The sequence below is a fragment of the Ursus maritimus genome, unplaced genomic scaffold (assembly GCF_017311325.1).
Source record: "Ursus maritimus isolate PB19 unplaced genomic scaffold, ASM1731132v1 scaffold_17, whole genome shotgun sequence".
NCBI classification, from domain to species: Eukaryota; Metazoa; Chordata; class Mammalia; order Carnivora; family Ursidae; genus Ursus; species Ursus maritimus.
In genome coordinates, this window is record NW_024424119.1 from 18,508,097 (window position 1) to 18,531,643 (window position 23,547).

The 23,547-nt window shown below is 43.0% G+C and overlaps 1 protein-coding gene across 1 annotated transcript in view; it reads left to right on the forward strand.

Annotated features, from left to right (window-relative positions):
- TEK (TEK receptor tyrosine kinase) overlaps window positions 1-23,547 on the forward strand; it is a 90,833-nt gene that overhangs the window by 42,862 nt on the left and 24,424 nt on the right. Inside the window, exons 3-11 of the mRNA XM_008695085.2 lie at window positions 4,889-4,999; window positions 5,863-6,015; window positions 9,691-9,822; window positions 10,141-10,281; window positions 10,835-10,963; window positions 13,876-14,027; window positions 15,650-15,794; window positions 21,062-21,223; window positions 22,374-22,508. Of these exons, the coding sequence (XP_008693307.1) occupies window positions 4,889-4,999; window positions 5,863-6,015; window positions 9,691-9,822; window positions 10,141-10,281; window positions 10,835-10,963; window positions 13,876-14,027; window positions 15,650-15,794; window positions 21,062-21,223; window positions 22,374-22,508 (1,260 nt within the window). The remainder of the gene's footprint in view (window positions 1-4,888; window positions 5,000-5,862; window positions 6,016-9,690; window positions 9,823-10,140; window positions 10,282-10,834; window positions 10,964-13,875; window positions 14,028-15,649; window positions 15,795-21,061; window positions 21,224-22,373; window positions 22,509-23,547) is intronic.

The following is a 23,547-nucleotide window of genomic DNA, read 5'->3' on the forward strand; positions in this document are numbered from 1 at the left end:
GCATCTGGGGAGGAAGTGGAAAATCCATTTGAGATGTGCCAAAACACGCTTACATTGGCTCCCACACTCCAAATGGTCAAACTGTTTTTATCAATGGCATCATGCAAAGAAATCAAAAGCAATTTGTTCAAACTCACTAGTGATTTCATTTGGGGGTAGGGAGGTATAAATGAAGTTTGAAACATTTTCACATCCAAACGGCTGTCTCAGAGTGTTCCATCGGGAGGAAACATCGATGATTTCCTTCCTATTTTCATTTGAGAAGTAGCTTTACTTTAAGAACATCAAACCTTCCAAACATGATTTGTGATGTTGGTAGAGAGGAGCCGTCTGTATCTAAATAACACAAATGAGTGTGTTAAAAACAAAAAGAAAATAGGAAAACTTGAGATCTGATTCATTCATATGTTCTTTCATTCTGCAAGCATTCTAAGGCCTCTTTTTGTGTCTCACGTGGGAGCTGCAGTGACGGTAACATTTCCTGAATACTCATGTGCCTGACATTCCCCTAGCAATTTTATATACGTTACTGTATAATTTCGTCTTTACCAAATGTGTCTCTGGTGAGGACTGTCAGGACCTGTATTAATAGATAAGGCTTCTATCTATTGCAACTTAGATGCATTCACATACCTGGTTTCCATTGTTGGACCTGGAAAGGTTCACTCAGGCTGATCCCAGAAGCCAGACCCCAACCTACACCCTGTGCTGCCTTTCGAAACAGATGTGAACTTGTATCTTGGAGCATTCAGTCTAGCCGGGGAGCTGCACTGTGCGGGGGCTGGCGTGGGGCGTGCAGGGCATTTGGAGGACAGCCTTGGGGCACTTACCTGGATCCCAGGGGATGTGTAAGGTTCCTGGAGAAAGGGACATCTACATGGCGACTGAGGATGAGTGGGACTTGGTGAGACATAGGGGAAAGGAAGGAGCAGAGAAGAAGGGAGGGAGTTTGTGACTTGGGTGTGAGTGATTCCACGGTCCATTTGCAGAACTGAATGTAGTTCAGTTCTGCCATTGAGAGCGGAGGTGATGGGCCTGGAGTGAGATGGGTCTGGAGAGCTAGTGTTGTTGAGCAAGTGTTTGCGTCTTGACTTTGTGTCTCAACTTTCACAGGGATTCACGGTCAGGAGGCCTCGGGTAAGGGACTAAGTCGCCCTTAACTCCATCTCCCACATGGGTAGACAATGGATGCACCATCTTTATAGCACACTTGTGAGACTGTACAAAATAATGGACGTAAAACTACACTATTATCCTTAGCCTTTATCATTAAAGGAGACACCCAAAATTGAACTCATTATTTTACATCCATGAGAAACATCTTTGTTTATCACTGTTAGTACTATCTCTTCTCTTCGCCAGCCCTTAAGGAATAAGTGAATCATGTTCTTAGTTAAGTTCTGCCGATTAATTAGCCCATCCCAATGACCTTGAACAAGTCATCTTCAAGTTCAGGCCCTTGCAATCTCATTTATAAACGAGGCACTAGGACTTTAAAGCCTTTTGAGCGCTAACATTATATAACCTCTGAAAGGCTTCCAGAGCCAAGTAACCTAGTCCAAATCCTGACTCTCCCATGAACTTGCTGTGTGATTTTGGACAAGTTACTTTACCTCTCTGTACCTTAATTTCCTCGTTTGTAAAATTAGGATAGTTGTAGTACCTATCTGATAGAGGTGTTGTGAAAATTAAATCTGTATGAAGTGCTTAGAAAAAGTAGGGCCTGGTGGTAGGCACTACTGAAAGGTGCTTATTGTTTTCATGATCCAGTCAAGTCACGTGACATTAATCTATGCATACTGTGTACAAGTGGGGCTCCTGGTCATCAAAGTACAGCGTGAAGGTTGTAGACCCCTTTATTAGTACTCAGCAGAGAACAGTCAACCTAGAGCCAGTAATGCAAGAGGTGGCAGGCTGGATAGGGGCGGACTCCGCAATGACCATGTTTCTACCTAAGAAAACAGGGAGCGTATGGGGCACCTGGGTGGCTCAGTTGGTTAAGTGTCTGCCTTCGGCTCAGGTCATGATCCCTAGATCCTGGGACCGAGCCCCACATCAGGCTCCTTGCTTGGTGGGGAGTCCGCTCCTCCCCCCACCTGCTGCTCCCCTCTGCGTGCTCTCTGACAAATAAATAAATGAAAGCTAAAAAAAAAAAAACAAAAAAAAACCAGAAACAGGGAGCTTAAAAGGCACAAAGTCTGAAATAATAAAGAGCCACAGAATGGGGAAAAAGAAAAGCCCCACTGGAGTTGAGCCTAGTGGGGAATGTCGGTTCCTTTTCAGGATACAATGCCGAGTGAGAAGTCCCATGGTCCACTCCATGGTCAGATCTTCACACAAAGGGGCAGAAAATAAAAACAAGCTGCAGATAAAAGAACAGTATAAAATGATCACAAAAGATTCTCACAGGAGCCCGGGATCATGCCGCAGAGGACAGGAGCTGCACACGTTAGGATGGCTAGAAGAAGCCCCTTGTCACTGCGAGCGGGAGCCCCATGAGGTCCCCCTGCCAGTCTCTGCGTGCCTTCCCTGCACGCTTGATCCATTTCAGTCCCCATGAGAAAGCTGCCACTGTTGTCCATATTACAAACGTCAGCACAGCGGTGTTGCCGTTTTATATTTGGGAAGGATAGTGACCTCTTCTAAGTACCCAGGGGCTTGGAATACATCATTTCATATTCCCAACAACCTTTCAAAGTGAATACATTTACTTCTAAATTAGAGATGAAGAAGCTGAGACATTCAGAGTTTAAGTAACTCCTTCAAAGAGGTCCAGTAAGTGGCGGTCGGTGGCTTCAAGCCCCCCGGGACTATCGTCTTCCAGCGCTCACAGCGCCCTTGGATCTATCCAGTTTTTCCTCTAGGTGTGCCCCATGTCACCAAACACATTGATGGGGGTGTCCTGGCAGGGCACCATGCCTGGGTGTGCAGGCACAGAGAACAGGCCTAGGAACCTGAAGCTGAGTCCTTCTGAGTGTAGTTCAAGGCGTCCTCCGCCCCCAGGGCAGCCCTCGGAGCCCCTGTGTGCAGGTTCCTGATCAGCCTCTCTCAAGCCACCAGTCCGAGAGCCACAGAGGAGCCGGGAAGGAAGGCTGATTACCCCTCGGTCTGCAGCAGGCTTGCTCCTAGGCTGAAATGCCTCAGGGATCCACACCTTAGGTCACAGTGTGCTTTGCCATTGATTTCTAATTTAGGTGCTTCTGGTCCGAGAATTTGTTCTATAGGATATTGATTCTTTGCTATTTATGGAGATGTGCTTTGTGGCTGAATAAGGGAGGCAATATGCTTGAACACATATGTTCTTATGCCCACGGATCTTTCGTTGCGTTACTCAGATTTTCTCTATTTGTCCTTAGTAATTTTTGGTCTGTTCCATGCATCAGGTTCTGAAAGTTTCTACAATGCTTGCGGATTTGTCAGTTTCTTCCTTTCAATCTGTCAGTTTCTGTTTCGTGGGTTTTGAAGCTGTTGTTAGATGCATATATAAGTTCACGATTACCAGAGCTTCCATTTTTATAGCATCATGTAAAGACCATCTTTATCCCCGAAATTTTGTTTTGGCTTTAGAATAAATTATTTTTTTCTGACATAAATACTGCAATATCAGCTTCTTTCAGTTAGTCTGGCATACATTTTTCTCTCCTCAGTCTTCTGTGTTACTATGTTTAACATGTAGGTCATGAAAAAGACCATATATAGATGTATGTATTTTTTTAAAAATTCATTCTAGGATTCTCTGGCTTTTGACATACATTTGGTAGAATCTAGCTTTTCTGTATGCTGTGAATTCTATTTGGGCTTTTTTCTCTCCTTTTAGGTCTCCTGCCCTCCATGTTTAAACTTACATATTCTGATTTTCTTCTTTTGGTGGCAATCCTTAAATTTTTAAAAATGGCTTAACTTGAATGTCATTTTATCTCAATAAGGCCGAAGTTTTAAAAAAATTGGCTTATCTCAATAAAGCCTGAAGTTAATCCCCCTTATTCTTGTAATTGTGGCTCTCTGTAGATTATGGTGTAAATTAAGGGAATTCAGAAACTGTTGTGGCTGAAAGAATGCTAGAAGATTTTATTCACACATCTTGTCCAACAAACCAAAAGACTCAGGCAATGTTGTGTTCCAAGACTGACACAAACACAGATGTTTCCAAAAGGGTTTTATAAGTGAAAACCAGTAGCTTCCCCAGGGTCTTCCCAGTACTGCCCAGTCCCATAACTATGTCAGTATGCATGGATGTCTATATGTTATATATTTTTATTATATAATAAATATGGTTTTTTATGTATAATTAAGAAGAGGAAGGGAAGATGCTGGACCCCATCTTTGCCTTCTTGTCCAATATTCCAATATTTACATCATTAGTAACAAGTCCAAATATTGAGAAATGCTTGAGGCATTCCAAAGCAATTAGAATTAGTTGGATTAACACAACCCAAAAGGACCATGACCCAAAAGGGAAGAGCCATTTCGCAAACGTCTAACCATTTCTATTCATTTCCACTTTGAGAAAATGTGGTAGGGATTGGAGAAGGGTGGATGAGTCATTGTTAATATAGTTTATAACTAATATCAGGTCTTAGTTTGATATCAGATATTAATCAACATAAAGTCCTTATCTCCCCAACTAGTTGCATGGAAAAAATACATATATGTATAGTGTGTGTATATATTTACATTTTTACGGAGAGAATGACCATTCCTTTCATCACATTTTCCTAAACCTTAATGGGGTTTAAAACCCATTAACTGCCATTGTTTTTCCTGTCCTACATATCATCTGACTTCTGGCAAGTGCCAGGACCCATCTTTTGAAGTTCAAAGTTCATTTGCTCCTGGAGAAAACGTGTGACCTCATTTTCTTATTTGTTTTCTTTCTGTCTTTTAAAAGCTTCCTTCCTACCAGCTACTTTAACCATGACTGTGGACAGGGGAGATAATGTGAACATATCTTTCAAAAAGGTGTTGACTAAAGAAGAAGATGCAGTGATTTACAAAAACGGTGAGTATGTGTTTCGTTTCCTGCCAGCACCATGGTGTGAGACATCAGATAGCACGAAACGTATTGGGTCATTATCCTGGTGCGGTCTTGGGGGCAGATGTTGGAAGCAAAGTCGTTATGATGCAAGACAGTTGAATCTTATTAAAGAATCTCTATTAGGCAATGTGGTTGGTTGCTTAATTAAGTAAAGTAGAGATTCATATACATACATGAATGTACGTACATTCTATATTTACGAATGTATAATATGAAATTGTGAATGTACAGTAGACCCCCATCATGATGTGACAAGTGAGGTCTCAGATTCAGCCATGTGAAATGAGGGTAGCTTGACTGCAAGGTTAAGGACATTACCAGATTGAGCATGGGAAGCCAACTGGTGGTAGGTCTGGGGGTCCAAGGGTGTCTTACAAATCCATCCCGCTCCTACTGTGGTTTGGCACCACTTGGTGGCAGTTGCCCCACCCAGCTGAAATATTGATGGGGACTATTCTGAGTTCTGCGGGGGATAGGACTCCCAGACTGGAGTACTGATTCTAGGTATCTCCCAGTTAATAGATAAGTTGGCAGGGGTGCCTTTGGCTGTTCATCTCTTCCTGCAGAAGACAAGCACGTTAGCTTTACCTCTATCTTCATACATTTGGTAGTAGGTGGTGTAGACCAACCTATCTGCTCTATCACTGTAACTTTCCCAGTTTGGGGGAGAGCACTGAATGGCTCAGCCTTTCTGCTCTTCTACATCCAATATGCTAGAGCACATTTTCTATATCCGACCGGGGAGAGCTGATGAAGTGGAGGGGCCAGATGGGGAAAGAGGAGTGTCTTCGTGTGACCCACTGTTCTCTGCTCTTCTCCCTGATCAGGTTCCTTCATCCACTCAGTGCCCCGGCACGAAGTACCTGATATTTTAGAAGTGCATCTGCCTCACGCTCAGCCCCAGGATGCTGGCGTGTACTCAGCCAGGTACATAGGAGGAAACCTCTTCACCTCGGCCTTCACCAGGCTGATAGTCCGCAGTAAGTGATGGAGAGGCCACAGTCTGTGACGATTGGTTTTTAGATCGTTAGCTGCAAATAACAGAAACTGACTCAGGATACTTAGGCAAAAACCAGGGATTGATTGGAAGTATACTAAGGACTCTAGAGAATTGGCAGAACAGCTGACAAACAAGTTTCCAGAAAAGATAGGCCCCGGGGGAGATCTGGGGCTCAGCAGGGGTGGGGGCGGCTGGACTTTCTCTCTAGGAGGCCACTCCTACCCCAACTGTGCTTCGGCAATGTTTGTTTTACTTACTAAATTTGAATTTCCAGGACGAAGAATCAGATTGGCCTAATATATGTCAAATGCCTACTGGCCTAGACCAATGAGCTGTAGTCAAGGGTGGGGCCAGATACTACAGGGAAGACTCTAGGACCTCACACTTGAATAGCAGCTTCATTCCCATTAAAAAGGGGGCATCACAATGAGCTAGACAGTCTCCCTGAAAGGTGTCTGATACGCGGGGCTGAGTTAGGCCTTCTGGATTGGTCTGATATCTAGTTAAACAGTGGGTCTCCTGTGAGGCGCTTGGGTGGCTCAGGCACTTAAGCATCCGACTCTTGATTTCAGGTCAGGTCATGATCTCAGGGTCATCGGATCAAGCTGCTAGTCGGGCTTTGCGCTCAGCACGGAGTCCGCTTAAGATTCTTTCCCCCTCCCTCTGCCTTTGCTCCTCCCCCACCCCCTCGTGCTCTCTCTCTAATAAATAAATAACATCTTTTTAAGAACCACATTAAGTCTCTTGTAAATCCCACACTTTCCAGATTTTTTAAGTCTCAAATGGGATTTCTGTTTTCTTATTTGAAAAATGTTCATGAGTTAGAACTAGTAAAAACTCTGCCACCCCCTTACACCTATCAAAGTGGGGAGTAACTATCAACCATTAGTTTTTATAAGAAATTGATTTATAGAAAGAAAAACTTGCCTTGAATCTTCCTGGCTCTACCAAGTATTCAAGATATTAGACAAGTCAGGTCTAAGTATTTGGGCCGCTCTGTCATTCTTCTAATGATTGGAATTTCTCACTCGTGAATAGTTTCTCTTTTTCTTTGCATTATATTCATTCATTTGTTCTGTGCATTGTGTTGGTATGAAAGTACGAGGATAATAAGATGAATCACTGTCCCTTGGGTAATTCTCAGAGCAGTTATATAGGCAGATGGATAAATAGTTTTGCATTGTGACAATAGAAGTATGAGAAGTGTCGTTCATCTGGTTTGGGCAGGTGGAATCCCCTTTCATTCCCCTATCTCATGTAGAGTCTAGACGGCAAGGGCACAGTTTGCCTTAATTTCATTTGGGTGTTTCTCTCCAGTCTAATACAGCACCATGAACCAGGGGTACTCGGAGTCTGGGGTATATGGGCCCATTTTCTAGTAATATCAGAAACATCAGATGTTGACATATGGTAAAAAGATTTAACTTTTTAAAAAATGTCCAAACAAACATGACTTAATATAGACTAGAAATTGAAACTCACCTGAAATTTTAAGATAAAGCAAAAGATTTCAAACACATTTGATCTCTAGCCCATCTCTTGAGACCTCTAGGAGCACATGGTCATTCCTTTGCTCAGGAGTATATTGGTGAAACTGAGAAGCACTGCTAATATCTAAAATAATTCTAAGGAAGTTTGAGTTAGGCTTCAGTCATCCCATTTAAGAGTATTTTTCCCCAGTGTAATTTATTTGATGTTCTAAGCAACGAGGCACAGCTGAAGGCATTTGCCCATTTCTCATAACTCTAGGGTATGTATGGGACACATTGAAGCCCAGGAGTCAATCAGTCATAAAGACTCTGTGTTAAAAATCACACTGGTTTATTTATAGGATTTCTTTTCGATATAAATTCTCTCTCTGACAAAAGATTTCTTACAACCAACGAGTTTATAGGATTTCTCTCCATATGCACAATTATTTGGTTTCCTAAAATAGAAGACCTCAGGGCTTTTCATGAAAATCACAGAAGCCTGATTGCATCTTGTTGCTTATCAACAAACTCTTTTCCTGGCTTCTCCATCCCCAGGACATTACCCGAGTTTTCCCCTCAAGCTTTATTCTTTTGTCTTTCCCAGGATGAGGGGAAGAGCTGAGAAAGGTCTATAGAGAAGTAGAGAGCTAGAGGCACAATTTAAAGTAACATGAAGCCCATTGTCTTCTCCACAGGCTGCCATCATTAGTTTCCAACAAGTGCAAATAACCTGTGGTCTGGCTCTCAAGAAATCACTAATTGTGCAGAAGTATTTTTCCCTTTATATATTAAGGCATGAAAATATTAACTTTTAGACATTTTGTAGCTTTATCTATTAAATGGAAGTCTGTAAGAAAGGGTCTGTGTAGACAGTCTTCCTGATTATTTTAGAGAAAATACTGATAACCAGGAATTCTTGCCAAAGAAATTATAAAGTTACATCAGCTGTAGGCACAGGTCCAAGCTCACCACCGTGAGACTAACATTCAGAGACAAAGACACTAGTTCCTTTCAGATGAGAAATTAAATCCCTGACCACAAAGGGTCATCCCAACCCCCCTGTGTTTTTTCCTTATATCAGAAGGTGTCCTTGGACCTAAAAAACTATTTAAATCACCAAATGTTAGAAAGAAGTATCCAGAAAAAAAGAATCTAGAGCATTTTACCATACTTGTACTTTGGGTTTTATGTATCTTGTTTCATTTCCTATATGTTTTTTACCTGAAAAATAGGTGGATACTCCTAGGTCCTGCTCACTTCTTTAGCTGAATCTTGTCTCTACAGACTGTAGACCAGAGGTTCTCATGCTCTGGCATGCATCAGAATTATCTGGAGGACTTGGTAAGCATAGATTGCGAGGCCACCTCCAAGTCGGTAGGTCATGGATGGGGAATACATTTGAGATTTGCATTTCTAGCAGATTCCCAGGCAATGGAGAAGCCGTTGGTCAGGGATCACATTTGGAAAACCATTGTTCTGACTCTGATCATACCTGCAGCTCTAGAACACTCCAGGCTTTCCTCCCCTGCCTCACCTTTGCTTGGAACACGTTCTGCAACCTATCTTCTTTGCTGATTATGTGGTCATGCAGATTCTGCTTGCACACCACCTCCTCCGGGAAGCCTTCCTTTATGCCCTCCTCCATCCCCAGGACAGGGTTAGGTACTCCTTGTCTGTCCTTTCTTCCTTTCTTCCTTTCTTCCTTTCTTCCTTTCTTCCTTTCTTCCTTTCTTCCTTTCTTCCTTTCTTCCTTTCTTTCTTTCTTTCTTTCTTTCTTTCTTTCTTTCTTTCTTTCTTTCTTGATTTTATTTATTTATTTGAGAGAGACAGAGATAGTGACAAAGAGCACAAGAGGGGGGGAGAGGGAAAAGCAGGCTCCCTGCTGATCAGGGAGCCTGATGTGTGACTTAATCCCAGGACCCTGGGAACATGACCCAAGTGGAAGGCAGATGCCTAACCGACTAAGCCACCCAGGCGCCCCTCCTTGTCTTTGTTTCTATCCTTATTTCCTGTTTCCATGTCTGTTTCCCACAGAAGACTGGTAGCTTTTAGAGAACTGAGATTGTATTTTGTTTCTCTTCACTTACGAGTGTCCGCTGGAATGACTGCCATGTGGTAGGTGCTCAGTAAAGGTTTGTGGAGTGAGTGTGCTCTACTCACCAGAGCCTTGTTTTCCTTAAAAGGATGTGAAGCTCAGAAGTGGGGACCTGAATGTAACCGCGTCTGTACTGAGTGTAAGAACAATGGTGTCTGCCATGAAGATACAGGAGAATGCATTTGCCCACCTGGGTTTATGGGGAAGACCTGTGAGAAGGGTAAGTCAAAAGCACTTGATGAGTAAGTTGTGGATTTAAAAAGCCATCACTGCTGCATACAGAATTTTAACTCTGGACACCATTGGCAACAGAAACTAAATGGCCCATGTTAGGCCATGTGGGAACTCGGTGTGAATTGGAAAAAGGTGCCCTTTCCTAAAGATTCTTTATTGCCCATCACTGTAAGGCTGTGCCCACCACAGCTGAGAATGGATTATTTGCCATATTCACTAGTCTAGGGGAGACCCTTAAAAGAAGACCCATACATTTCAAGGGGTTGAATATTTGACTCTGAATCATCTTTTTCTCCCCCCAAAGCTTGTGAGCTGCACACGTTTGGCAGAACTTGTAAAGAAAGGTGTAGTGGACCAGAGGGATGCAAGTCGTATGTGTTCTGTCTCCCAGACCCCTACGGGTGCTCCTGCGCTGCAGGTTGGCAGGGTCTGCAGTGCAACGAAGGTACGTGCCAATCACACCCCTGAACAGAAAACGTGCTGGCACGTAAACCAAGGGGATCCAGCTTGCTGGAAACAATAGCAGGGGATGTACCGGACTGGTCACGCACCTCTCCGCTGCTGAGCTGCAGGATTTTGAATCACAGATGTTTTCATCCCAAGTTAATGATGCTTTCATAAAAACTCTGGACCTTATAGAAAGTGCTTCTCATGCACGTCATCCGGGGTTCTTATTAAAACACAGACTCTGATTCCATTGTGTGGACTGGCACCTGAGGTCTGCATTTCCAAAAAGCTCCTGGGTGGTGCTCATGCTGCTGGTTTTGAGACCGCACTTCGAGTTGGAAGGCCATAGAGATTTGTTTTTTTCCAGTGGGCTATAGATATCAGAGCTCTGAGGTCTGATCCAGACAGGATTTGGGATTTGAAAATAGAGGAAGATCTTTTCTTCTGTGGACCTTACGGAGGCAGTACTAACTTCCCCCTCCTAGCCACCCACAGCCTTAGTTTTCTCCCTTCGCCTCTGCTAACAATGGTTCTGGTGTCTTGGTTTACAGCGTGCCAGCCGGGTTATTACGGGCCGGACTGTAAGCTTAGTTGCAGGTGCACCCACGGGGAGCTGTGTGACCGATTCCAAGGATGTCTCTGCTCTCCAGAACGCCAAGGGCTCCAGTGTGAGAATGAAGGTAAAGCAAGGTAACACTGTAGTTAGGGCCATGTTTAGCAGGGCTGAATGAGCTTTGCTGGTTATAATTCTTGCCCCAGCAGCCCAAATTCCTCAAGCCACTTCTGTTTCCATTCAGAAGTTGGGAAGAATAGATCCCAAGTCCTAAAGGACAACATTCTTGTTCTTTTCTACAGGCCATCCTACTGGCCTTCATTTCTCCTTCCACTAGGAATAAACCACGTGCTTTTTGTGGCACCATAAGTGACGACGGGCTAACTGAGGGCCCTGCCTACCTCGTCTGTTCCCTTCCCTGGGACCGATCTTTTCCCAGGATATGGGGAAGAACTACTTTGGAGGGATTTGGACAAAATATATTTTCAAAAAGAAAGATATGAAAAGGAAGCAAAAATAGAAAAGATGAAGTCTCAAAATGAAATTTTAAGTAATTCTAGTTCAGAAATTACCGTAGAGGGGCACCTGGGTGGCACAGCGGTTAAGCATCTGCCTTCGGCTCAGGGTGTGATCCCGGCGTTCTGGGATCGAGCCCCACATCAGGCTCCTCCGCTGTGAGCCTGCTTCTTCCTCTCCCACTGCCCCTGCTTGTGTTCCCTCTCTCGCTGGCTGTCTCTATCTCTGTCAAATAAATAAAATCTTTAAAAAAAAAAAAAAAAGAAATTACTGTAGAGCCAGGTACCCACAAACTGACCCACAGACCAAATCCAGTCCGCTTTTTTTTTTAACAGCTTTATTGCGTTATCACTTTTATACCATGAAGTTCATTCCTTTTAAATGTACAACTGAATGATTTTTAGTGTATTTACGGAGTTGTGTGACCATCACTGCAATCCAATTTTAGCACGTTTCTACCATACCAAAAGGACCTTGTACCTATTAGCCGTAACTCCCACTCTCCTCTTCTCCCAGCCCCTGGCAACCATGAATTTCCTTTCTGTCTCTATAGATCGACTTATTATATAAACTGTAAATGGGATCACACATCCCGTGGTCTTTTGTGGCTGGCTTCTTTCACCGACCATCCTGTTTTTGAGGCTTCACTGTATTGTAACATTTATCAGTACTTCATCCTTTTTATTTCCCTACCGTCTGTTATTATAAAGAAAATTTGATTGGCACGTAGTCACACTGATTCATTTAGAACATATAATCTATGGCTGCTCGCACATTGTAGCAAGGTTGAGTAGTTAGTTACCAGAGAACTTTCAGCCTGCAAAGCTGAAAATATTTACTGTCTAGTCCTTTACAGAAAGAGTTGGCTAATGCCTGCCCTAGAATATACTTTTCAAAATTAAAAGAAGCATATTTTTACTTATTTTCAAAATTCAAAAATAACATATATTACTTTTCCAATCCTACAAACCTAAATGTTTGTATAGGAATCTACACTCAGAGCAGCAAGACCAAGACCCTTACAGCTTTTTCTCTGTTCATTTTTAGAGTCAGAACAAATATGGGAGGAAAATACCAACAATTGTTTTTGCAAAGGCTTTGGCTTAGTTTTATGTGTTCACTTTTTTCCCCAGTGTTCAGACTTTTGGCCGCAGGGCAGGAACCTGGGAGGGTCTAGGAAGGGAAGGAAAGGCCTTGGGGCTGCCGGGGGATTGGGTTGAAAATAGGCAGCTAACAAGCCGAACGATTTGAATTTTTAATTTCATGCCTGCTTTTCTTTTCTGAGCCTGAAGTTGCACAAGGTGTGAGAACCTCAGACTTAGATCGGGGCCCGGCTTCAGAGAGCAGCCCCCCGCCCCTTTCCCTCCTTCTGCTCCATCTCCACCTGCGCACCCACCTTCACCTCCGGCTGACCGTGGGGAATGCAAGGCGACAGTGTAGGAAAGACTTAGCTGCCTTCAAAGTGTCAAAGCGCTTTTTAAACCTCCTTTGTGAATTACAGGCTGAAAAAGCTGGTAGATTCTAATCACAATCCCTTCAAGTCTACAGATAGGTCAAGGAATTACCCTCGTAGTTCTCAGACCTCTTTCCTTCCTGCTCCATACCCTTAACTCAGTGCATTCTAGGCCCAGGAAATAGGACATGAATATAAAACACGAATGTTGTGTTTACGGTGGCCCCGCCTCCCCCCCCCCAAGTATCCAACAGCTTGTAAATTCCTGCTGATCTTGGGGGGCACTTCTATCACCCACATTCTTCACTAAGTGCTGGACTGTTTTCTGCCATGTCTCACATTTAGTTACAGAGGGTCTGAGGTTCTCTAAAACCCCACAATTCAGAATAAAATTGCTATATTTCAGGATGATTCAATCTCTACAATGTAGGTATTACACAAGGGGTCCTGTTACCCTTGTCAATACCAGAGATATTGTCTTTCAGTATTGGCAGCAACACTTGTGGTTGGGCTGTTGCCTAGAAACCAGTTTGGGGGGGTAGTTCTATTCTACTTCACTTCTTGCATGTCAGTGTGAATGTTTTTCATTGCCTGCTACTTGCAGATTCGCTGACCTGTGTCTTGTATATTGAAATGGAGGATCGTGTTGGTCAGCAATATCTTGGGGTTGTTTGCTGAGTCAAAGAGGACCAAGTTTTTGTTTTTGTGAACATTCTCTTAAAAAGTAAAAGGAGGGGAAAAGTAAGGCCGGGAAGATGTGGCCATGATGATCGTTTTAATATAGAGACTGTCGGTTCCAGATCCGCTGAGGGGAGCACAGCATCACGGCGGGGTGCGGACTCTGGATTCATACAGATCTGAACTTGATTCTGGACTCTGAGTCTCAGTCTCCTCATCTGTAAAATGGGGACCACAGTAGCATCCCCCCAGAAGTTTATTATGTGATGATAAAACAATATAATATTTGCAAAGTTCTTACCTGGGACTTGACTTGCCCAATGGTAGCTGCTTTTATCACTGTGGCTGCTGTGTCGACGATTAGATTTCACAGCGCTGCTTTCCCCGTGCAGGCACGCCAAGGATGGTCCCACAAATAGAGGATCTGCCAGATCACATAGAAGTAAACAGCGGTAAATTTAACCCCATCTGCAAAGCGTCTGGCTGGCCACTACCTGCCAATGAAGAAATGACTCTGGTGAAGCCGGATGGGACAGTGCTCCATGTAAGAGTTATTCTTAATCCGACTCCTGACACTACTAGATGCTTTCAGTGTGGTAATCCCCGCGCTACAGGCTGGATTCCACCCTGGGCTTGCATCCCCCAAAGCCAGCGTGTTGTTACCTTGGACAGAAGGCCGGGTCCCTGGGGAGGTAGAGCAGTCACTGCGGCCTGGCCAGTGCCACAGGGCAAGGCTGGAAAGAGACCACCGCAGCGGAATTGATGAAGCTGAGTGCCCACGAGAGCACTCATCCCGCAGAACTTTCTGACTGGGGGTTGAGAGATACGTGTCAGCCTACGCAGCTCTACTCCTCTCCGTATATCCCCCTGTTCTAACTTCTCGTATCAGGAAGAATGGGGTGGTCTTGTGGCCACCAAAGGGTGTGGCAAGGTGTGGCCACATGAATCAGCAGGAGATTCTTGTGTTACCTACCACGGGCTATCAGGAAATGGAACTTTGATGACTGGTCTACTTCTATTGTGTTCTTTGGAGCAAAAATTAGCAGAGTATAAAAGAAGGGAGTTCAGCATAATTTGGTTGATTCTAGATAGATCCACTCCCACACTTCCCATTCAGAAACCATAAACCATGGAATCCCCTGGATCTGAATACATTCCTGCCCCCCCCGCCCCGACCTCGTCACTCTGCCCTCGTGGCTGGTGCTCAGCGTGGGTTACGGTGCTGTTAGAGCAGTTCTTTGCTGGAAAGGACTAAGCAACTTTTCAATATGTTGCCCTTCTCTCTCCCAACAATCTCACATGCAGCACAAACCAGAGTTTCCCAAATTTCTCTGTGTCACCAGAGATCCTCAGGAAGTTGATGTATTTTCGTATCTGAACATTTTGAAATGGTTATCTTTTTTTTTTTTTTCCTCTCAAAGATGACTGAAAATCAACCTGACAAGAGGGTAGATGCGCGTGGCCTCCCGGGGGCAGGATATATAGAATGTGCCATTACTGCTTTCTATGATGTTCCTGATTCCATTCAAACAGCTCATTAGGTAGTGAAGCCAATTGACAGCTTCTTAAAATCTTGTTGGCCTTTTCCTGAGTTAATGGAAGTAACAGCTACCGTCTAGTGAGGGTCAACTGTGCTGTAGACATGCTGCTTAATATTACCTGTCCCCTTTCTACAGAAGTAGAAACAGGCTGGGTGAAACTGAGTAAGGAATTGGGCAAAAGTGGCAGAGTAGGGATGTGAATTGCCGTCCACGTATCTTCAGAGCCCTGATTTCCCCCCACAACACTCACTCACTCAATAGCTCCTCAGTTATTTTGGGAAACCATTTTGTCCTCTCACCCCAGCCATCTCTGTACGAAACCGGGAAGGAACAAATGTTACCAGAGCAGTTTAAAGGAATTAGATTCCTAGCCTGTAAGTGTTTACCCCACACTCCCAAACACACAAACACAACAGCAGGATCTGAGAGGGCATCAATCCAACATAAACTTTCAGGGTTACTACAATAGCTTGGGAAATAAGCCAATGATTATACTAGCATTGCATTTGGCTTCTTAATCTCTCCTAGAAAACTTCTTATCAAACAATGAGATGGGGTCAGTGTTATGGACCTTTCGTGTGTTTGTGCCTCCCTAGAAGCTTTTATTTGTATTTGACCCTTCCAGCCAAAAGACTTCAACCTCACGAGTCATCTGTCAGTGGCCACATTCACCATCCACCGGATCCTCCCCCCTGACTCAGGAGTCTGGGTCTGTAGCGTGAACACTGTGGCTGGGATGGTGGAAAAGCCTTTCAACATCTCTGTTAAAGGTAAGCTGCGTTTTCTGGAGGAAGAGCTTGAGTCCTCGACGCGCTGTGTTTACGTGCCAGTGGGTGCTGCCCCCAGACAGAAGTGTTATCTGAACACGAAAATACCTTCTGGATATTTTCCAGGATACTACGCCTTGAAATTTTTTTATATGCGTGAAAATGGAAAGGAGGGATTAAGTAGATGACCTTTGGAGTCCCGCAGCCCTGGCTTTGATTTTTGTCCCTAATAGCTAGAAAGCTTGTGTATAGCCCTGAGCACTGAATTTAACCTCTCTGAGCCTTCCTTTATTTGAAAATAAAGCTTAGTTCCTCTCCAGCTCAGGGTTACTGTGAAGATTTGTTAAATATGCATAACACCTAGAATTGTGTCTGGCACAACATGTCTAGTAGTGTTTATAGAACATGAAAAGTTTGACTTCATCATTGTTGCGACTTCCTGTTCATTATTGTACAGAATAATTTGGAAAATACTTTGAGAATTACTCACTTATTATGAAGCCCAGGCTATGCTATATAATGAACATGAATAATTTTTTTCACGTATTCAGCATTGTGAATATTCTTCCTGCTATGAATTAGTATTTCAAAATTCACAGTAATCCAAGTAGATGGGTACCCATTTGTGGCTTGAGGGGGAGAAGGAACACAGAGGTAAATCCAAGTTAGCGTGGCTGGTATTCATGGATACTGCAAGGAATTTTAAATTTGGAAGTTTCTCATGAACCTGTTTAGACAAAAACAGCTAACAGCTCTCAGATATATTTTGTAGGAAGGCACTGGGCTAAGTACCTCACATACCTCATCTTATTTAATTATTATAAGAACTGTGTGCAATAAATATTGTCATCACCACTTTACCAGTCAGAAGACAGGTTCAGAGGGTTTAGTTAACTTGTATAAGCTAGCTCATCTGTTAAGGAGTAAATCTTAGTTTTAAACCTGGGTCTCCTGACTCCAAATACTGCACCATTTTTTCTAAACTACTTCGTTTTCTGAGTCTCCCGTGTTAAAGTTTAGGAAGCAAGATAACCAACGTTGACTTGTATTTTACCCATTTTGTTACTTGATTAGGAATCTTTGGGCTATCCAAGAGGTAATCTCCGTAAATGAAATAAATCTAAATGCCCAGACATAATCTTTTTAAGAGACCGATCACAACATTACGCTAAATACAGCCTCGTAGACTGGGATTCTGTACCCTTAGCATCCACAGAAACTGCCACAGAATCTTCAATGGTTTTTTTTTTGATTACTGGAAAAAGCCCTAATCTGTTTGATTCGGTAGAACCTTCACATGATCAAAATAATTTCTTATATCTTGCATGTTCTTGAAAGGAAGGAAGCGATATGCAGACAAGACAAATTACCTTATTTTTAAGCTTCTTGGAATGTTTGCTGCCCATGGAAAATAAAGAAGTCAAAAATAAACCATGTTGCTAAGATTCAGAAGAGTCAGTGGTTCTAATTTTTATTTTTCAGTGGAAGACATAGCACAGAACATGAACACATAGAAGCATCTGTAATACTGAGTTATTGATACCCCTTCACGTCATATTTACTAATGTATATAAAATCGAAATAGCCATTAGGCAAATTAATCAGTGTCTTTAATCATAGTATTTTTTTTTTAAAAAAAGATGCAAGGCTTTTGCTGCTAGAATACAAGTTGTTACAACCACTTTGGAAAACTGAAAATATATGCTAAAGTTAGCAAACACATACCTGGCAGTTCTCTTAAATATAAGCTCAAAAGAAATGAGTGTATATGTTCAAAAAGACATCTTCCATGTTCAGAGCAGTTTTATTCATGAGAGCCCCAAATTGAAGCTAACCCAATTACCCATTCACATTATAAGGGATAAATAAATTGTAGTATATTCATACCTAATGGGTTGCTAGGGCTGCCACACGGAGTGCCACAGACGAGGTGGTTTAAACAACAGAAATTTATTTTCGCACGTTCTGGAGGCTAGGTAAGTGACCAGGGTGTCAGCAGAGTTGATTTCTCCTGAGGCCTCCCTCCTTGGCTCATGAATGGCTGCCTCTTCCCCGTATTTTCACACAGTCTTCCCTCTGTGTGTCCTCATTTAATCTTCTTATAAGGACAACAGTTGCACTGGATCAGGAACAACCCCAATGACCTCATTTTGACTTCATTACCTCTTTAAAGACCCTGTCTCCAAATAGAGTTACCTTCTGAGGTACTGGGGATTAAGACCTCCACATAAGAATTTTGGGGAAACACAGTTCAGTTCATAACATCATAAAATGGAATATTAAACAGCAATAAAAGAGAATGAATTTCTGCCACAATATGGATATCATAGATGTAATAAAGAGCACACAAAAATACATGCTTTATGATTCCATTTATACAAAGTTAAAGAACAGGCAAAACTAACTGGTAGTGACAAAAGCCAGGGTAATAGTTCGCTATTGACAGCAAAAGGGCACAAGGGTACCTTCCGGGGTTGGAAATGTTTCCTGTCTCAGTCTGGGTAATGATTACATGGGTGTGTGCACAGGTAAAGTCCCTCGAGCTAAATACACTTAAGATTTTTGCACCTTATAATATGTATATCTCAATACAAATTACTAAAAGACAAATAAGAAAATGATAAATTACCAAAAGAAAGCTTTTGGAGCAATTTGTTTCACGCTTATAAAAGTATCATTTTTACAAGATCCTGGCATTAATAGCTACAATAAAACAAGCGTTTGCTGGTTTAAACAAACAGGTGGCCTTATTTGATCATATAAGGGAAGCATGACTTAATGAATTTACTCACAGAAGTGCACTCTTCTCAGAAACTGCCCTAAGTAAAAACACAGGCAGAATCTGAAAGATTCTGTGTTACATAACATACATCCTTGGGGAGGAAAAAAAACAGGTATGCATTTTTAAGAAGGATGGGCTGATGCAGCTACAGAACCCACTAGAAATTCAACTGACGAACATTTATGCAGCACCCGTAAACCTACATGGTTTTCGCCCTAATGGACTTTAGAGTCCATTGCAGTGCTTTACAACATTTTGATCATTGTCACCGCACCAAGGAGCCCCTTAGAAATTTATTCCCAACTCTCCTCCCATCATCATAGAATGTTAATATCATGAATGTACTGCATATCTGTTTATGTACTGTGGCCCTTTGGAAGGCCACAAATCTTTGTAATATCTGAGGCTTTTTCAATCCTACAAGAATTAATATTAACCTACATGGGGGGTGTTATTTCACCCTATTGAGAATACATGGTCTTTGAGATGGGCAGATTATTCTGGATTATCTGGGTGGACTCACTCTAATCAGTTGAGTCCTTAAAAGCAGAGAATTTTACCTACCTATCTTCAGAAAGAGATATCACAATGGAAGAAGGGTTCAAGATCCATGATGTTGTTGACTCTGAAGATGGAGAAAAGGGCCACAAGCCAAGGAATATAGGTGATTCCTAGAAGTTGGAAAGAACAAGAAAACATAGTCTCCCTTTGAGCTCCCCCTACTAACATCTTGATTGTAGCCCAGTGAGACCCATGTATGACTTCTGACCTCCAGAACTGCAAGAATAAATTTGTGTTGCTCTAAGAAAAAAAAAAATTATATACACACACACACACACACACACACACACATACATACATAGAGAGAGACAGACCATGCCTAGAGGAAGACCAATATCAAGTGATCACACAAAATATCTAAGAATAATAATCTGTGAAAATTGCAATGGAGGAGGAAAAAAGTAAGTTTTTTGAAGCCTAACTGATGTTCCGTATAGCCCCTGTGAAGAAATCACATCAGAGCTAACTGCTGAATGATCAGTTGAGAAGTAACAGAGAATGGTGGGAGGTCTGGTGCATTGCTTTCAGGAGAACAACATTTACATAGCGCCCGAGACAGAAAGGAGCTTGCTGCATTGTTAGTTGGATGAATTGAAAGGTCAGTGGCTGGGTGATGGGCATTAAGGAGGACACATGATGTGATGAGCACTGGGTATTATAGGCAACTAATTCATTGAATACTACATCTGAAAGTAATGATGTGCTCATTGGCTAATTGAATTTAAATTTAAAAATTAGAAGAAATAAATGTCAGTGGCACTGGAGGGTATTGGGTGAGGGGAAGAGGAGGCAGGGACTCAATCGTGCAAGGACTGACAGGTCATGAATTTTAGATTTTATTCTAAACATGATGGGAATCCATGGTAAGATCTTGAGCAGAGGAGTGATCATATTTTAAGAAGTAATTTGTAGATAGTGGGTTGGAGGGGCGCCTGAGTGGCTTGGTCTTTAAGCGTCTGCCTTCGGCTCAGGGTGTGATCCCGGCGTTCTGGGATCGGGCCCCACATCAGGCTCCTCCACTGGGAGCCTGCGTCTTCCTCTCCCACTCCCCCTGCTTGTGTTCTCTCTCTCTCTCTCTCTCTCTCTCACTGGCTGTCTCTCTCTCTGTCGAATAAATAAATAAAATCTTAAAAAAAAAAAAGTGGGTTGGAGGGGCAAGAGCAAAGCTAGGAGATCACAGCTCTGGCCACTGCATTGAATCTGAACAGGGAACTCTTAAGAGTGATACAGGAGACTGGGGGAGTTCTCGGGCCCTGAGACCTCAACCACCAGCCGGTGACAGGTTGTTGACTTCCTCAGAAAGAACTCAAGGAATCAGAGCAGAAGAAGTTTTATTGCAAAGCCAAAATACACACTGAAATGGGATGGGCAGAGTTCAGGTACAGGCAGATACAGGATCTGAGTTGCCCTGGGTGGACGCAGAGTTTTGCTTTTTATAGGTAGTCATAATGAGCAGGTGATATATTCTTCGAAGGTTCTGGGAATAGGCGTGTATTTCTAAAAACTGCATATCATTACGCATGCTCTATGGCAGCTACCATGCGCAGGCGCAGTCTAGTTTTTCTCTTACAGATACTCCATAGTCAAGATGTACGAGGAGTACTCTAGGATCCCCAGTGGCGGAGTCTTGCTTTGTCATTTGCCTGCTAACGGTCTGTGCATGGGCGCCATGGGCTTGAGCAACAACAGGATGCTTAAGGCCCTGAGCAATCGCAGAGCTATCCCAGGGTTTACTCAGTTGTCACAAACAGTCTGTCCGATGTCAGACTCGGCTCCCTGTCTTTTGTTCCTCGTGCAGTTACCCGGTGTTTCCCTATGTACCTGCCTCAAGGGGGTTTTGTTGGAAATGTAAGGTTACCCCTCCTCTATCCTCACCAAAGTACGATAATCAACCTCCAAAGACTAATCTGTTGAAAATTTTGTTTAGTTCTTCCAAAGCCCTTGAATGCCCCGAACGTGATTGACACTGGGCATAATTTTGCTGTCATCAACATCAGCTCTGAGCCTTACTTTGGCGATGGACCAATCAAATCCAAGAAGCTTCTCTACAAACCTGTTAATCATTATGAGGCGTGGCGGCATATTCAAGGTAAGGTTTGAACAGGAAATACTCCAGCTAAAAAAGTGGCACCAGGGGAAAAAAATTCCTCAAATATAGAAGCACAGAAATCCTCTCTCCCACTCTCATTCCTCTGCCCCAGAGTAGGGGCTGTAGCCAAGGATCCCATTTCAGAGTTAATAACCTACCAATCCTTTAGTCTCACAGTGCCTGTGATTTCCTAAAAAGGGTCCTCTGTGCACTGTATGTAGGTAATTGAGGAAGTTACAAAAAGGAGAACAAAAGGAGGTTTTGGCTTAATATTAACCCAGCTGACCTGGAAATGTGGAATTAAGTCATGGCACTGTTACTGAGCCCTTCACATTCTCTTGGAGACTGAGCCAAAATTCAGAATCCTAGTGACTTAAGTTGCTGTTGACAATATCAATGGCTAGGTTTTATTAAAAAGCAGCTTTTTTTTTTTTCATATGGTGGTAATAATCCATCGTCACTTTCTGCAAGTGGACATCCACAACCTGTTCTTCTAAGAACTCTTAAACAGCCCAATGTTTTTTCTTACCAACTGGAAATTTATCGTATGGTAAGGCAGTACTTTTGCAATACCCGTGGAGAACAGAGCCTGGCTAAAGCAAATAGCTACGGACAGAAGATGCATATACTATTTGTTTATGAGATCTATTTTCAATTACTTCAGAGGCCTCCATTTGTAAATGGTATGACTATTACAAAGCTGCTCTCCGGTCTTTGTAAGCAAACCCTCGAAGAATCTCTTCTGTGGATAGCCTGATTGTAATCACTATGTATTTAACAACAGTGACAATTAAATTATAGTATTTTAATTGAGATTTCCGCCCCTTAAATCTAATTATTATTCTATATAGTTGAAGATTTGTGTGGTTTTACCCTACAAATGAAAAGTCAAAAGCCCTAGAGCAGAAGTGATTAAGTGGCTCAGAGAGACTTAAATTAGTGTGTACATCGTAACCTGGAAACTTCCTTAAAAAGGCCTCATTTTCCTTATGTTAGGAATGGTGAGGCCCTGAAGGGGGGGTTGCCTGTTTCACTTAGAGATTGTATTTTTTAAAAACCAAACACTAGTTCACATCACAATAACAACATTCCACTTTAAACAATGTGCAAGAATGCCAGCTTAAGTTTCCTGAACTTTCCCTCTTCTCAGTGACAAATGAGATTGTTACACTCAACTATTTGGAACCTCGCACAGAATACGAGCTCTGCGTGCAGCTGGTCCGGCGTGGAGAGGGCGGGGAAGGGCATCCGGGACCCGTGAGACGGTTCACAACTGCTTCTATCGGTCAGTGGAAGCAAACAGCATTTATCCCTGCGCTGGGTGGGAGGGGGGAGGAAGGGGAAAGAGGAAGGAAGACCAGGAAGGGTGGTGGTGGGCGAGTGGGTGGGTGGGGATGCAGGGGGAAGGAGTTTGCTTTTGAATGGGTGGGAAAGTGACAGGAAGGTTGGCAGCTTGGAGCCAAACAGTTCTTTTATTTGGGCTGCACTCCTGGTCTATGTCCCTGGGGGAGGGTGTCTGCAGCAGTGTGGGGACAGAGGAGGAAGCAGATGAGCCTTCAGGAAGTCAGGGCCATCCCTTAGGAGTTGGGATTTACTTAGCAGCAACTGCTTGGCTCCTGAGTTTTACCAACAGCTTCCTGTTTCCATCTTAAGGGCCTAAGCCAGACTCTTGCCACATAATGTACCTCAGAAATCCCAGTTTATTTATTTTTAAAACTAATTTCTAGTTTTTCAAAGTAGCTCATGCACAGAGTTAAAACATCAAAAAGGATGAAAGGCTTTTATCTAAAGAACAGCAGACCCCACCCCCCAATGCTGCCTCCTACAGGCAGCCCATTTTACCTCCTTAAGCTACTTTTTTTAAAAATGTTTTTTTATTATATTATGTTAGTCACCATACATTTTTTTTTAAGATTATTTGTCAGAGAGAGAGTGAGAGCACAGGCAGGGGGAGTGGCAGGGAGAAGGATGGAGATGGAGAAGCAGGCTCCCCACTGAGCAAGGAGCCCCATGTGGGGCTCCATCCCAGGACCCTGGGATCATGACCGGAGCTGTAGGCAGACACTTAACCAACTGAGCCACCCAGGCATCCCCCTGAAGCTACTTCTTGTTGTGTATATGCCTCCATGTTTCTAAATCAGTGGTTCTCAAATATTAGTATCCATAAGAATTACCTGGAGAACTTGTTAAAACAGATTTCTGGGCCCCACCCCCAGAGTTTCCAATCCAGTAGGTTTGGGGGGTGGGGTTGGGCTCAAGATTTTGCAGCTCTAAGAAGTTGGCAAGTTGTACTTGATGTTGTCGATCCTTGATCCGTACATTCT